General features: G+C 52.6%; 1 protein-coding gene across 4 annotated transcripts in view; it reads left to right on the top strand.

The window, feature by feature from the left end:
* Positions 1–14,452, top strand: part of WHRN (whirlin) — a 104,257-nt gene extending 89,805 nt beyond the window's left edge. For 2 of the 4 annotated variants that reach the window (XM_034793889.1, XM_034793888.1), the window contains 5 exons: positions 1,145–1,216; positions 1,634–2,222; positions 7,643–7,821; positions 9,883–10,005; positions 13,249–14,452. In XM_034793889.1, the coding sequence (XP_034649780.1) occupies positions 1,145–1,216; positions 1,634–2,222; positions 7,643–7,821; positions 9,883–10,005; positions 13,249–13,431 (1,146 nt within the window). In that variant the 3' untranslated portion in view covers positions 13,432–14,452. Of the gene's footprint in view, positions 1–1,144; positions 1,217–1,633; positions 2,223–7,642; positions 7,822–9,882; positions 10,006–10,716; positions 10,840–13,248 lie in introns of all 4 variants that reach the window. The other 2 variants (XM_034793887.1, XM_034793890.1) reach the window with 2 other exon arrangements.
* The last annotated feature ends 1,237 nt before the right edge of the window (positions 14,453–15,689 follow it).

Genomic DNA, 15,689 nt, shown 5'->3' with positions numbered 1-15,689 from the left:
CAAATCACAGGGGCAAGGCACCCATACGAGGCTGCTGTGGGAGCAGCTCCCACCCCAGCGCCGACAAGCCCATAGTCCAAAGAGTAACCGGACCCCCCGACCTGGAGAGCGAGCCTCAAACACTCAGTGGTGATCTCACACCGTGAGCAGCGAGGTCACAGCCATGCACCTTACCAATGCGTGCGGGCTCGGCCATGCCCCACCCTCGTTGCCAGGCTACTCCCCAGGTAAGGGACTCCCTGCACCCCCTCCCCAGTCTAGCGCAGCTACGCACCACGACCATCACCTAGTCCTTGGGAGACTCCATCCCCACCAATCCTTGGAGCAACACCTCTGAAGACGGCCCAGGCCTGAGCAAAGACAGAGCCCTGAGAGATCCACTCACTTGGAAGGATGCTTCTCCCACCGTGGTGGCTCTGAGCACTTGACGCTACGTAGATCATAGGCCAAATTCTGCTCTCCACTAACAGGAGTGCCTCCTCCATTGAACTCAAGGGGGCTTGCGCCCAGGGACCGGCGATCAGTCCTTGCAGATGCTGCACCGGACTGGAGTGTCTCCTCGCTCACAGCGGCGATGCTCCTGATTCCCAGCGGGGTGGGCGAGCGGAGAAGCCAGCCCTTTGGCTTCAGCAAAGGGCTGCTTTTAAAGGGGATGCTGCCAAGCTAAAAAACGTGGGCTGGTTACATCCCTTGCTCCCCTAAAATTCCCCACTGAAATCAACAGGAGGGTTGGGGACACACACATGGCAGCAGCAGGCCTCAGGGGTCCCTTGCATTATTAAAACAAACAAACGTAACAACAGTCCAATGCGTGTCAGCGGGGCTTGAACCCACAAAGCTACTGCTTGAGCCGAAGGCCTTGCCCGCCTAGTCTGCACGGGGAGCAGAAGCCGTTTCCCATCTGGGTTGCTTTGCCCTAGCTGTTCTACTGGGATCTCCCATGCTGCAGGGGAGACCTTGCCACGAATACAAACCTTTGTCGTTGCAACTGAAAAGCTCCCTTTGCTGCAAACCTTTCTGTCCGTGTGAGGTTTTCCAAGATTCACCCTAACCCCGTGGGCAGCCTCTCGTGCTACGGCCTCTGCTTTGCTTTGTGTTGCTGTACAGTGCAGTGACTGTTTTTCCCCTTCCTTTGTGTGCCTAGAACACCGCAGACCTGGAAGGAAGTGGAGAGGGACTCCAGAGCAGTATTAATGCCCTGCCGGACATCTCCCTGGTAAGATATCTCACCTTCTCTAGCCAGTGCTTCCTCAAATGGAAACGGATGCTGACTGAAGGCACCATCTTCTCTAATACTTTCCCCCATCACTAACCTGTGGAACTCACTGCAGCAGGGCACAATTGAAGCAAATAACATAGCATAATTAGAAAAAAGGACTCGGGGTTTGTGAGTAAGAACTGCATCCATGGTTACTGGAGCTAAAAACAGGACTATTCCTCTATCAATCTTCACACTCCAGGGCATATTCAGATTGCCCCTGAGGTCAGGAAGAAACCTCTGAGGCGGGTCACTGGAGGTAACAGGACACCAGGCTCCAGGGGTGATGGGCCAGTTCTCAGGTCTCCAGGAGGGGAAAGGGCCCATCGTCCCACATAGTGGCGTCTAATGGCTTTTTGTTCTGGTTTTTCACAGGACGATGTTTCGTCTTTCCCTGAGGAACCGCCCGGCTTTAAGCCCCCACCTCCTTCTCCGGCTCAAACGCTGGACTCCTCCACTGCCCAGCTCCGAAAGACAGCGAAAGACACACCCCAGCGCCCTTCCTCTGAATCCTCCCACTCAGGCCTCTTCTTCGTGGCCCCTCCCAGCCCCACCCCACCTCCCAGCCACCCCGATAAGGACACAGCCAGCGTGACTTCCACCTCGGCCTCTGCGTCCACTGCGGATTCTGCCTCGAGCACCGTCTACGCCGCCGTTTCCCCGGCCACTCTCAGCTCCAGGAGGCAGCTGGGTGCCCACTTGTCCTTGGTCAACCAGCACCCGATAGGCCCCTTCCCCAGAGTTCAGTCTCCAACCAGACTGAAGAGCCCATCTCCTGAGAGCACCCCAGCCAGTAGCCTCCCAGCACCCGCTCCTCGGTCCCCTCCCCATTCCTCGTCACACCCGGAGCCAGACAAAGGCAGCCCGCAGTCAGCGATCAACCAGCACTTTATCATGGTGGAGGTGCATCGACCCAACAGCGAGCCGGACGTGAACGAAGTGAGATCCTTGCCCCAAGCCCGAGGTGGGTGGCTCTGCCTGCTGGACTGACCCCAGGGGGCATTGCCAGGTTAAAGAACCACTGTACAAATTGCCACTCAGGCCACTAACACTGAAGGGGCTTGTTCGCTCTCTGTTCCCCTGTTGCATTGCTCTGTCTGGACAATGAGACTAGTCGGTTTCACGCTTCTTTACAGCCACCCTCTAGTCAATTTGCATCTCAGATTCCCCTTATCTCACAAGGCCTGTATGTTAGCATTGCAAATGCCACAGGGGGCAGGAATTGACAGTGAATCCTCCTCTAAGGATTTACAGTGAGGATTGAGGGTCCGGAGGAAAAAAGCAGAGCTATTCTACTGCTTCATCCAGGCAGCTAGAACAGGGACACCCCACTAGTCCCAAATCTGGGTTAGAAAAGGCTGAGAGTTTTTCTGAGACAAGAGAGAGCTAGAGGGAAGGGCAGGGAGAAACCCTTGAGAACAGCCAGTTGATGGGGGAGTTTGAGGACTGAGTCTTATATCTGTAAATACAGCCTTGCTTGAGATACTCAAAGGCATTTAGGTTCCTCATTACCATCTGGGCCTTTGTTATGAAGGGTTTGTCTGCACAGGAAAATTGACTGGAATAAAAATGTCCAAGGGGGAGCTACTCCAGAATAGCTACTGCACTTTAAATTCATGCCCTACCTTATTCTGGAATAACTTCCTCATGTAAGCAAGCCCTTTACTTAAACCGCAGGAAGGAGGTAAATTGGGGCAATGCCCAACGTGTGCCTGCGGTGGTAGAAGCAATGTTGCCAACTCTCCCGATTTTATTGCAAGCCCCAGCTGCTGGAGTCATGTGAGAATATCAGATTACAGGTAAAAAAAAAAAAAAGAGTGTCTAGTTCTCCGAATTGCGAATCAAAGTTTGAAATCACCTTTAACAATAATAATTAATATGATACAATACCTAGCTCTTCTATAACTAGGTGTTGTATGATTATAATTATTAAATTTTAGGATCAAAAACTGAGAGGGCAAATCAGAAGAGTCCCATGTTATTGTTTTAATCCCATGATTTGTAAGCTGATTTCAGAGTGCTTGGCATTGGCAATGCTGTCAGAGCGGGATGAGGGGCTTGGCACTCATTACAGCACCCTGCCTCCCTACCACCTTGTACTCAGTGAACTTTTGTAAGTTTCCTCTAGCTTTCCAGTGCAATTTTACCTGACCTTTTCTTAAAGACCAAGCTCCGCTAGGCAGCTGATTGCATCTGGTCTCCTGGGCAAGTCTTGCTGCGTTTGGTAATAAAATCTGTTTCTGATGGAATTCTAAAAGAAAAGAGGAATAACCCCGGGACTTTTTCCATTAGTGTCTGGGTTGAGAAAAGCTTGCTTGGTAAAAAGTTAAATTTGGAGGCCAGATTTAACCAGGCATTGGTCCTTTAAATGTGTGTTTGGGGCGGCGGAGGGGGGTAAGAGAAGTGCAAAGGGGACATCAAGGGAAAGTTACCCAAAAGGAAACACAGGAGGTCCCAAAGGAGTGAGTTGCCATGTGACACCCCTAGAGTTGCTCTCACGCTCGAGTCAACTGATCTTCTACCTCATCGGCCCTCTGCCCAGCCCTTTGTGGCTGGCTGAGGTGTCCCCGGGCTAGAATCCAGCTCCAGCGTGACCAAGACTCCAGCACTGGATTTCTCTGGCACTTGTGAAGTCAGAAGCCCCGATTCTCATTGTCACTAGGGCCTGTTTACGCTGTCAGTGACTCGCTTTACCTCCCGGAGCCCTGTAAAGGGGCCTTCGTGTAAATGAGAATCAGCCCCAAAGTTTGTCCTACTGTGTGACAGGCAGAGGCCTCCTGGTGATTCACTCAAAATACAGTTAGGGGAAACACCTGAACTGGCTTTCTGTGCCCACCTGGAATGGACTCTGGCCCGAACCCCTGGGAACCCCAAAGAGCAATTTTCTATCTTCTCCTGCCCCCAGGCTCTGGAAACACTCCATGCAGGTGGCTTTGCTGCCCTCTAGTGATACCATCTACACACTGCAGATGTCACTGCTGGTGGGCGATGGATAACATGATTTTCTATGCGGTTCTGTTCTGTATAGGATGCTCTGCCTGTCCACCACCATAGCATTGCTAACGGGTTCGTAGGGCCAGGTACAGCTCTGGATACAGCCCGTCATCCTCCTCCTCTTCCTCCCAGTCACGGTTTGAGTCCCCACCTGCAATCCCATTAAGAATGTTTGTTCAGATTTATTATTACTGATTATTATCCTTCCAGGAGCAGCAGAGGCATTAGCTGAGGTCAGGGTTCCATTGCGCTAGGCGCTGTACACAGATATAATAGGAAACCGGCCATGTCCTGAAGACCTAACACTCTAAATACAGACAGACACAGGATGGGAAAGGAAAGGGGGTGGAATGACTTGCCCGCAGTTACTCAGCTGGGCAGTGGCAGATCCAGGGCTAAAAGCCAGTTCTCCTGACTCCCAGTCCAGTGCCTTATCCACCAGCGCATGCTGCCTTGCTAGCTCTCCTCGCACGCTCGGTGGCTTGGTTGGTAAGAAACTGACTTTTCATTGCCAAGACCCATTTCAAGTCCAGTTTGAGCTCTTGTTACATACATTCAGCCTGGACACTGACCTCGGTTCCCTGTTGCTGAGCCTGTGGGTGGAGGCACCTCCACGAGCCTTCTGCTGATAGACATCAGCCCAATCTCCTGCAAACAGGCGCGGACACACAGACTCTCTCCCGGTTCCCGGCACTCCCCTAGATCGCCTCCCAACCACGGTCAAGGATAGCCTGACTGAGCACTGCATTCTGCACGTCACAAACCTCTCCCACCTCACCTTCCCGTCCCTCGCGTCTGTAACGTCCTGGGACAACCCTAACCAGGGGCAAAGAAGAGAACTCATCTCAGGTTCTACATGGGCCCAATGCCGGATAGGGCTTTGGGAGCTCAGTTAGTCCGTGGAGGGACCCAAGCAGAGTAGAGCTGAGCAATGAAGCTCATAGTCATTTACCTCAGTATCTTAGTACTTAATCATTTCAAGAAGCCCCCCCCCCCCCCCCCGTATCCTGGGTCATTTCCCTCCAACAAATGTCCTGAAGACCTGGTAGAACCCCTCTACTTTGCAATGTCTCGGGGGCAGAACTACCCACTCTCTGAAGGTGTGTGTGTGTGTGGAGTAGACCATGGATGATGTCCATCCAGAATTGTGGACAGCCATGCCGGCACTTTAATTGGGTCTGAGTGCTTAACCTCTGCAGATAGGATTGAAGGTTCACCGTGGCAGAGAAGCGTTGCTGCGTGCAGGGGCCGCGGGGAGACAAGCCTGCACTTTCTGGAGGAATGGGCTATGGGTGAAATTCTCCTCTGCAACGGGCTACCATGTAGCCTCTATGCCACATGGGACCTCGTCTGAGGGTTTAAGTGACATGTAGGTCTTTTGTTGGCCATCTGCATAGGGGTGAATTTCACCTAGACCAGGGGTCGGCAACCTTTCAGAAGTGACAGGTTTCAGAGTAACAGCCGTGTTAGTCTGTATCCGCAAAAAGAAGAACAGGAGTATTTGTGGCACCTTAGAGACTAACAAATTTATTAGAGCATAAGCTTTCGTGGACTACAGCCCACTTCTTCGGATGCATATAGAATGGAACATATATTGAGGAGATATATATACACACATACAGAGAGCATAAACAGGTGGGAGTTGTCTTACCAACTCTGAGAGGCCAATTAATTAAGAGAAAAAAAACTTTTGAAGTGATAATCAAGCTAGCCGAGTACAGACAGTTTGATAATAAGTGTGAGAGTACTTACAAGGGGAGATAGAGTCAATGTTTGTAATGGCTCAGCCATTCCCAGTCCTTATTCAAACCGGAGTTGATTGTGTCTAGTTTGCATATCAATTCTAGCTCACCAGTCTCTCTTTGGAGTCTGTTTTTGAAGTTTTTCTGTTGTAATATAGCCACCCGCAGGTCTGTCACTGAATGACCAGACACCTGTTTATGCTCTCTGTATGTGTGTATATATATCTCCTCAATATATGTTCCATTCTATATGCATCCGAAGAAGTGGGCTGTAGTCCACGAAAGCTTATGCTCTAATAAATTTGTTAGTCTCTAAGGTGCCACAAGTACTCCTGTTCTTCTTTTTGCGGATACAGACTCATTTAAGGTTTCGCGTGTCAGTCATACCCTTTAACATTTTTAGAAGGGCTCTTTCTATATATCTATAATATAGAACTAAACTATTGTTGTATGTAAAGTAAATAGGTTTTTAAAATGTTTAAGAAACTTCATTTAAAATTAAATTAAAATGCAGAGTCCCCCGGACCGGTGGCCAGGACCCGGGCAGTGTGAGTGCCACTGAAAATCAGCTCGCGTGCCACCTTCGGCAGGCGTGCCATAGGTTGCCTACCCCTGACCTAGACTGTCCTAATAGGTCTTTTCCATTGCTGAGTTCTGCGATTAACCATTTGATTGCCGCACAGAATGCGGCAGGGACTTCAGGTGAAAATATCTGCATTCAGCCGGGGGCAGGAACGCTGCCCCAGGGTAATGTCAAGGGGGACGTCGAAGGCTGCCCAGAGCAGTGGCAAAGAGGTTGGGCCCGCTGCTCAGCCTTTGCAGCGCATGGGAAATGCGGTTTCCCTCGTTAATGGCGCGTCTATAAAAACTGGCGATTTACACCCAATTTGCAGGTGTCGTTTTTTAGAATTCATTGCTGGTTAATAAATCTCATGCAAATGTATGCAAATGAAGGTCTTAAATCAGCTTGCCTGAGGCGCGATGCAAGCTGTTTGGCAGCTCGCTGTGTTTCTTGATGTGCGTCAGGCAGATAAGCTCAGCTCTGCAAAACTGGGGGGCTCCATTTCTCTGGGGCTTGGGGTCCTGCTTTCAACCCACTGAGTGCAGAACCCCCAACATTGGGCCTGGTGATTCATTTTCAAACAAGCCCCAAAGGAAATTCTGACTGTGTCAAAGCTCACCGGAAACTTCACTGAAAACCTATGAAATTGCAAACTGACTGTGGATTTACTACAACCCCCAAGAATTAGCCCCAGTTTGCTTGAATCTGGACTCATCTTCCTTCCAGAGACGGAGGAGGAGAACCTTTGGCTCAACGTGTGTTGGCTTTCAAGTTTGATTCAGTGTAGACGCTGCTTGGGCTGCCAGGAGGGCGCTGCCGTCGGCGTAGGTAATCCACCTACCCAAGAGGCGGCAGCTAAGGGAAGGGAAGAATTCTTTCATTGACCGAGCGCTACGTACACTGGGGGTTAGGTCGGCTTAACTACGTCTCTCGGGGGGGGGGGATTTTTCACACCCCTGAGCGACACAGCTATGCCAGTGTAAGTTCCCGGCGTGGACCAGCCCAAGCCTGTGATATTCATGTGACGTCTCCCTCCGTGCTGCTCTTTCCCTCCTGCTAATAGCCCTGGTCCCGCTCTTCCCCCAGCCTCCACGCTCTCCCAGCTGTCGGACAGCGGGCAGACCCTCAGCGAGGACAGCGGGGTGGACATCGGCGAAGTGGAGCTGAGCGGCAGGGACAAGAACCGGCAGCAGATCCCTGGGAAAAGCCGAAGCCCCAAGGAGACACCGAGAAGTGATGGGCCAGCAGAGGCAGCCTCCAAACCGGTGAGGCACCCAGCAGAGCCAGCTCAGGCAGTGGGACTCACCTGTAGTTGTTGCTGGGCAAAGAGACAGGCTGGGTATAAAGGTACCGCACGTCTCATCCCTGCTTGGGGAGGCAGGACTAGAACCTGGGGCCCTTCATGCTCTGGGTCTACATGGCAGTCAGAGGTGTGACGGCAGCACGCGCAGACAGGCCTGAGCCAGCTTTGATCTAGCGAGGTCAGATAACAAAGCGGCAGCAACACGAGCCCAAGCAGAGCGTCCCCAGGGTCCCAGGCGGGCTTGTAAAAGTCCATGCTGCTGCCACTTTGCTGCTCAGGTATGTCTACACGTGCGGCCGTCACACTCCTGATTGCAGTGGAGACGTCGTACCCATAACCATGCAGCCCTTTGCCCTGGAGATGATGGAGCTGCTAGCATTAGCTGACCCAGCCACTGGTCCTTCACTCAGAGGCCACGTCCGCCCTGCACACAGCTGGCAGTGGCTTTAGGGTATGTGTAGCTACCTGCCACAGGGAAAAGCAGGCTGTGTCCACACTGTGGTGTGTGGCTACCTGTGACAGGGAAAGGCTGAGGCAGAAGGACGCTCCATTGTAAGCAAGACACGAGAAATGATTCTTCCGCTCTACTCCGCGCTGATTAGGCCTCAACTGGAGTAGTGTGTCCAGTTCTGGGCGCCACCTTTCAGGAAGGATGTGGACAAATTGGAGGGAGTCCAGAGGAGAACAACAAAAATGATTAAAGGTCTAGAAAACATGACCTATGAGGGAAGATTGAAAAAATTGGGTTTGTTTAGTCTGGAAAAGAGAAGACAGGGGACATGATAACAGTTTTCAAGTATGTCAAAGGTTGTGACAAGGAGGAGGGAGAAAAATTGTTCTTCTTAACTTCTGAGGATGGGACAAGAAGCAATGGGCTTAAACTGCAGCAAGGGAGGTTTAGGTTGGACATTAGGTAAAACTTCCTAACTGTCAGGGTGGTTAAACACTGGAATAAATTGCCTAGGGAGGTTGTGGAATCTCCATCATTGGAGATTTTTAAGAACAGGTTGGACAAACACCTGTCAGAGATGGTCTAGATAATACTTAGTCCTGCTTTGAGTGCAGGGGACTGGACTAGATGACCTCTCGAGGTCCCTTCCAGTCCTATGATTCTATGGTTCTATGATTGTCAGTGCCATTAGACTTGCCCTCCACACCTAGGGAAACATTTCTTTATGGGAAGATTGAATTCAGGAGGATAAGAGGAAAGGCTGAGCTGTGTGCCAGTCCCACTACTGGGGAAGGCCTGTGNGACAAACATCTGTCAGAGATGGTCTAGATAATACTTAGTCCTGCTTTGAGTGCAGGGGACTGGACTAGATGACCTCTCGAGGTCCCTTCCAGTCCTATGATTCTATGGTTCTATGATTGCTAAAAATAGCAGTGAGGAGGCGCAGTTGGGCGTTTAGAGGGCCATGCAGGGTATATAGCCTGGGGATTGTGGTATGTCTGGACTCTGTTTGCTTTAACCACGCCCCACCATCTAGTCTGCTATTTATCCCCGTGCTGGGGGCGTGCAGCGTCCGTACTCTCCATGCCACCATAGATGGGCCCATTCACACAACAGCAGGCGGGGATGGGCCGGAGGTTGTAGTACTGAGGTGCTGGCCGCCCAGTTGCCATGCATGGGGAGCCTCAGGGCCAACGGCCTTTTGGAGACCATCCTGCTCCGGCCGCCCCCAGGATGCTGCGATGTCCCACTTCAGCGATGAAGCCGAGGATGGCGGATCTCTGCAGCCCAGAGTCTCATTCGCATCAGCCAATCAGCTCTTTCCGCTGCTGTTCCCACCAAGTCACTGAACAGGCTGCAGGGCCGTGGCCAGAGGGATCACAGGCGCCACGTTCCTCCACCATGGAAAATGGCCCCATAGAAGCACAGCTAGGCAGGCTGGAAAGGGTTAACCTGCTTGGCATAGGGTCCCCAGACCAAGGTCTGGTCTCTCTGGGGGTGGGGCAGGATGGCCTGGAGAGAAGGCTCCTCACCCAGCCCTCCTCAGTCTTGTTGCTGTCTCTCCCTCCACAGCCTGGCCTTCTGGAGCCCACATCATGTCTGATTCGAGTGGCGAAGAGCGCGCCAACCCTGGGGATCGCCATCGAGGGCGGCGCCAACACCCGGCAGCCTCTGCCCCGGATAGTCACCATACAGGTACGGTGCGCTGGGAACGNATGATTCTATGGTTCTATGATTGCTAAAAATAGCAGTGAGGAGGCGCAGTTGGGCGTTTAGAGGGCCATGCAGGGTATATAGCCTGGGGATTGTGGCATGTCTGGACTCTGTTTGCTTTAACCACGCCCCACCATCTAGTCTGCTATTTATCCCCGTGCTGGGGGTGTGCAGCATCCGTACTCTCCACGCCACCATAGGGAGTGTGCAGTGTAGATGGGCCCATACACACAACAGCAGGCGGGGATGGGCCGGAGCTTGTAGTACTGAGGTGCTGGCCGCCCAGCTGCCGTGCACGGGGAGCCTCAGGGCCGACGGCCTTTTGGAGACCATCCTGCTCCGGCCGCCCCCAGGATGCTGCAATGTCCCACTTCAGCGGCGAAGCCAAGGATGGCGGATCTCTGCAGCCCAGAGTCTCATTTGCATCAGCCAATCAGCTCATTCCGCTGCTCTTCCCACCAAGTCACTGAACAGGCTGCAGGGCCGTGGCCAGAGGGATCACAGGCGCCACGTTCCTCCACCATGGAAAATGGCCCCATAGAAGCACAGCTAGGCAGGCTGGAAAGGGTTAACCTGCTTGGCATAGGGTCCCCAGACCAAGGTCTGGTCTCTCTGGGGGCGGGGCAGGATGGCCTGGAGAGAAGGCTCCCCACCCAGCCCTCCTCAGTCGCGTTGCTGTCTCTCCCTCCACAGCCTGGTCTTCTGGAGCCCACATCATGCCTGATTCGAGTGGCGAAGAGCGCGCCAACCCTGGGGATCGCCATCGAGGGCGGCGCCAACACCCGGCAGCCTCTGCCCCGGATAGTCACCATACAGGTACGGTGCGCTGGGAACGGGAGTAGTCCGATGCAGATGCTCCTCTGTGGCTCTGAGCTCTGAAAGGTCTTGTGAGATTTTCACACCTGGGTTCTTCTAACAGGGACACGCCCAGAATCCAGCCTCCCTCCTGTCTTCTACACCTGCTGGGCTTATCGTTCCCCTCACCAGCAGATGTTGACAGAATGCTGGCTGTTGACTACGTCGTCCCTCTCATATCAGGGTGGGGCCACTTTTCAGCTCTTCCCATCTCCAGCAGAGGGCGAGCATGTTCTCAGGGAGAGGAGAGTATAAAAGTCAGCTAGGTCCAGGAGAGGAGGCTTATCTTGTGTTTCCCCTAGGGGATGAGATTGTAACTTGGGACTTGTCTACAGACACTTAGTCCATGGCACGCTGGGGTGTGAAGCTACCCCACACTAGCATGCCGAGCACTAAGTGTCCATCTGGACCCTGCTGCGCACTAACCATTCCTTGGTGCACTTTGACCTACTCCAGTGTCCAGGTGAGATAGATCAAAGCACACTAAGGAACTGTTAGTGTGCGGTAGCAGGTCCACGTGGACCCTTAGTGTGCAGCAGGCTAATGCAGGGTAGACTCACATCCCAGCCTGTCTTGGACTAAGTGTCCATGAGCAGTGGTTCTCAACTAGGGGTACGCGTCAGCGCTCTTCCAGGGGGTCCATCAACTCATCTGGAGATTTGCCTAGTTTTACAACAGGCTACAGGAACAGCACTAGCCAAGTCAGGGCAAACTAAAATTTCATACAGACAATGACTTGTTTATACTGCTCAATATACTATACACTGAACTGTAAGTACAGTATTTATATTCCAATTGATTTATTTGATAATTATCTGGTAAAAATGAGAAAGTCGGCAATTTATCAGTAATGGCGTGTTGTGACACTTTCGTATTTTTATGTCTCATTTTGTAAGCAAGCACTTTTTAAGTGAGGTGAAACTTGGGGGTACACAAGACAAATCAGACACCTGAAAGGGGGACCGTAGTCTGGGAAGGTTGAGAGCCACTGATGAAGACAAGTCCTTGAGCTGGTTGAATAACGGGTTTTTCAGTTCATTGGCAAGTCCTACAAATTGAAACACAAGATTGTTTTGGTTCGAACTGAAAATGAAAACTTGTTGAAAGTTTCAGTAAATTGAAATGTTAAAAAAATGAGTTTAGTGTCAAACTAAACATGTGGGGCATTTTTAAACATTTAAAAAATAAAATGAAAGGCGTTTTGAAACATAAAAGTCATTTCAAACCGACAAATTGAAACATTGCGTTTTGAGAAGGTCAGAATGGATGGGAAACCAACGTGCCTTTGTGAAATGTACCGAATCTGCATGTGTCACTGAAAAAAAGGCTTGAGGGGAAAAAGTTTGCCCTTCTCATATTGTAACTCTGCAGCCCTGCCCCCTTGTGCTCAAAAAATGAAGCGGCAGATTTGCAAAGAGCTCCAAACAATCACTTCAGCTGCTGGGGTGGCCGTAATACTCATTTGAGTGATGGCTTTCCAGCAACGCCGGCCAAGCTGTGCCCTTCGTGGCTGGGTGTTTGGTATCCGCTATTCATGCACCTCCAGTAAAGCTGGTTCACTGAGGGAGCAGCGTTGATATTATACGAGCAGCCAGGCACCACAATGTGCAAAAAGCAAAGCAAAGAGTTCAGGCAACCACTTGTCCAGACTAATCCGTGAGTCCAGCTAAATAACAGCATATTGCACGTAACAAATACTAACGCAAATGCAGCAATCGGGGGGAGCTGGCAAACCAAAGACCGCACAATGCTATTGGACCAGCTCTGTTATTATCATTCATTCATATCACAGTAATGCCAAAAGAGGCCACCAGAGATCAGACCCCCACTGCACCGGGCGTTGTACAAACACACAGCGAGAGACAGTCCCAGCTCGAAGAGCTTACAGAATGAATAGACACAGGGAGGGAGATGACAGAGAGGTGAAGGGATTTGTTGCAGGCCAGAGCTGGGATTAGACCCCGGGTTTCCTGTGTCCTACTCCGATGTCCCAACATCCTGGGCACTTTCTGTAAAACTAAGGCTAACCCAGGTCCACTGGCCAGATCACAACCCAGGGAATTACATTCTGCCTCTTTAAAGGTCCCTATTTTTCGACTGGATACAGTATTCTTCACTCTTTGTCCTAAACTGTTGTGTAATGTTGCATGGAGCTGTTAAGCAGCCGTTGTGCCCCAGAGGTGACTGCATTTCAGAGTGGGCTAAGGCCTAGCTCCTCAAAGGTATTTAGGTGCCTGAGTTGAAATCAGTGGGAGTAAGGCACTTAAATACCATTCAGGATCTGGGCCTAAGTGACCACTGAAGCATTTGGGGATAAAGGCTGCTATATACGTGAGCACTTCCCTCTCGTCTGTTCCTGCCCTGCCACAGCGAGGAGGATCTGCCCACAACTGCGGGAAGCTGAAGGTGGGGCACGTGCTTCTGGAGGTGAACGGCACGACGCTGCGGGGAAAGGAGCACCGGGAAGCCGCGCGTGTCATCGCCGAGGCCTTTAAAACAAAAGAGAAGGATCATATCGATTTCCTGGTCACCGAGTTCAACGTTGCACTTTAGGGGGCTCGGCAGCCCCCGAGCCAAACGGACAGAAGAGCGAGGGAGCTGGATCGGACGGGGCTTCGGGCGGATCGGCATGCGGGTTAACACGTGCACCCATACGGCCCAGCACAGAAGCCACCCTCCATGGCAGAGCTGGCATTGTCCCCTGCCCAGCGTATGCCCGCTCACACACACGCACAAGCACACGTTCCAGGCACAGAACATGGGCGGCCAGCCCCGGGCTGCCCCAGACAGGTGCTTCGCGGTGCTCTGCTTCTGGGGCTGACAGCAGCGGTGCCGGTGATGGGCCCCAGGGCTGAGAAGGACTGCGGGAGAGTGTGGGAGCAAAGGGAGGGAGGGGCGAGGAAGCAACGGAAAGTGTGGGAGAGAGGAGAATCCTGACTCCGGCTGATCCCTGCATCTCCTGCCTGGGCATTTACTCTGGGCACTGCCCTGCCTCTGTCTCTCTTCAGTGGTTCAGATTCATTTCCCAGTTTAAGCCATATTCCAGATGGTCTTTCCCTGCACCTCCTCCTCAATGTGGGGGTAGGGAAGCCAGCCACATCCTTGAGAGCTCACCCCCCACCCTGCCCCTTCCCCCACCGCCCCACCAGCATCTCTCTCCCCTCTGTTATTCTGCCTTCCTCCGCACAGAGAATCCCTCCATGCCTGGGAGATCGGATGGGGTCAAGGGGTGCGGGCCATAGGTGCAGGGTGCCCCGCCGTGCAGTAATGTTAGTGCAACACGTGCTGTGCAGGGGACTCCACGGCTGCTAATGGCATAGTGAAGTGGGAGTGGGGGGAACGGGGGAGAGATTTCTTTGGTGATCACTGGTTTAATGTCTTCTCTCGGGGGCTTGTCCGCTGTGGGCTGGGTGGCAGGCATGTGGCACAGGACCCCATCAAGGCTCCAGGCCTCGTGTCCCAGCGTGTACAGCCAGGAATGGATGCCTTGTAAATTGCCAGCAGTGTCAGTGTATTTATATCTACAGAGCTTGTGCTTTTAATTTTTCAATAAATCTAACGGGTTCGAAAAAAAGTCGGCTGGCGAGTGGGCGCCTCTCCCGATCCTGGCCGGCTGCAAAGGTGTGGCGATCAGCTCTGAGCAGGGGTGGTTGCTCTCTGTGTTTCAACAGTTTGTACCCAGGGGTCCCCAGTCTAAGCGTTGTTATTGTTGTTTGCATTGCAACGGAGATCAGGGCCCCATTGTGCTCAGCGCTACACAGACACAGCGCGAGAGAGTCCCTGCCCCGAAGAGCTCGCATTTAAATAGCCAAGACAGACAAAGAGTGGGAAGGAGAACAGAGAAACCCGGGTGCACACCCTATGCCATGCATTCATTCTGCAGCAACGTGGGCACTGTGTGCGTGGTGTAGTGCATGTGTGTGTGTGTGTGCAGATCACGTTTGTGCCACGTGCAGTGTGTGTGCAGCGGAAGTGTGTACCACAGGCGTGTATGTGTGTGAGTGCAGAGCATAAATGTGCTGCATGCAAAGGGTGTGTGTGTGTGCGCGTGCAGAGCACAGAAGTGGCCATGTACAGGGGTCATGCATGCTGCACACATATTCCCTCTCCTCTATTCTGTGTTCTGTTGTGCAAGCCAGCAAGATCCTTGCAGGCTCAGCCCTACTCCTGAGCAAGCCAGGGACCTTCCCATTCCCGTGCTGCTCCCAGCACCTTATCAGGCAGGCCCCCTTGGCGATGGGTCAGTCCTCTCCGCACCAGTGAGAGCACGGCTGCCCTCTCCCCCTAAGCCAACAGTCAGAGCAGAAACCTCCAGCCCTCAGGCCTGAGTCGCTGCCAGCAGGTGGGGACCGTGTGAATGTGGGGAGGGGGAGGCACAAACATTCTCTCTTCTCCTGGGATATATTACTAAGCCCTGTCGCTGGTCTGGCTCCTGGGGGTGTCCACAGCAGAGGTGGGCCGCCCTGCGCACAGTTCTAGGGCTGTCTGACTCTGCCCACGGCATGGCTCTCAGACTGTCCAGGCCGCTGGACCCATCACCAGGCCCAGCTGCAGACAGTGCCGTCACAGGCTCCCCACCCCACGCCCCAGGCCTGGCCCAGGGGCCTGTGCCCCCAGAGGTGGGTTGAAATTTAAGTGTGATCTTTGCTGCTCGTGCTCTTTGTGGAGAGAACTTGAGTCTTCAGGGAAACCGGGACTAGGGTGACCCGATGTCCTGATTTTATAGGGACAGTGCCGATATCTGGGGCTTTTTCTTATATAGACTCCTATTACCCTAGGGTTACCATACGTCCGGATTTTCCCGGACATGT

Source organism: Trachemys scripta, chromosome 17, assembly GCF_013100865.1.
Source record: "Trachemys scripta elegans isolate TJP31775 chromosome 17, CAS_Tse_1.0, whole genome shotgun sequence".
Classification (NCBI taxonomy): domain Eukaryota; kingdom Metazoa; phylum Chordata; order Testudines; family Emydidae; genus Trachemys; species Trachemys scripta.
Note: the sequence above shows the minus strand (reverse complement) of the source record. Positions and strands in the feature narration are given on the sequence as shown.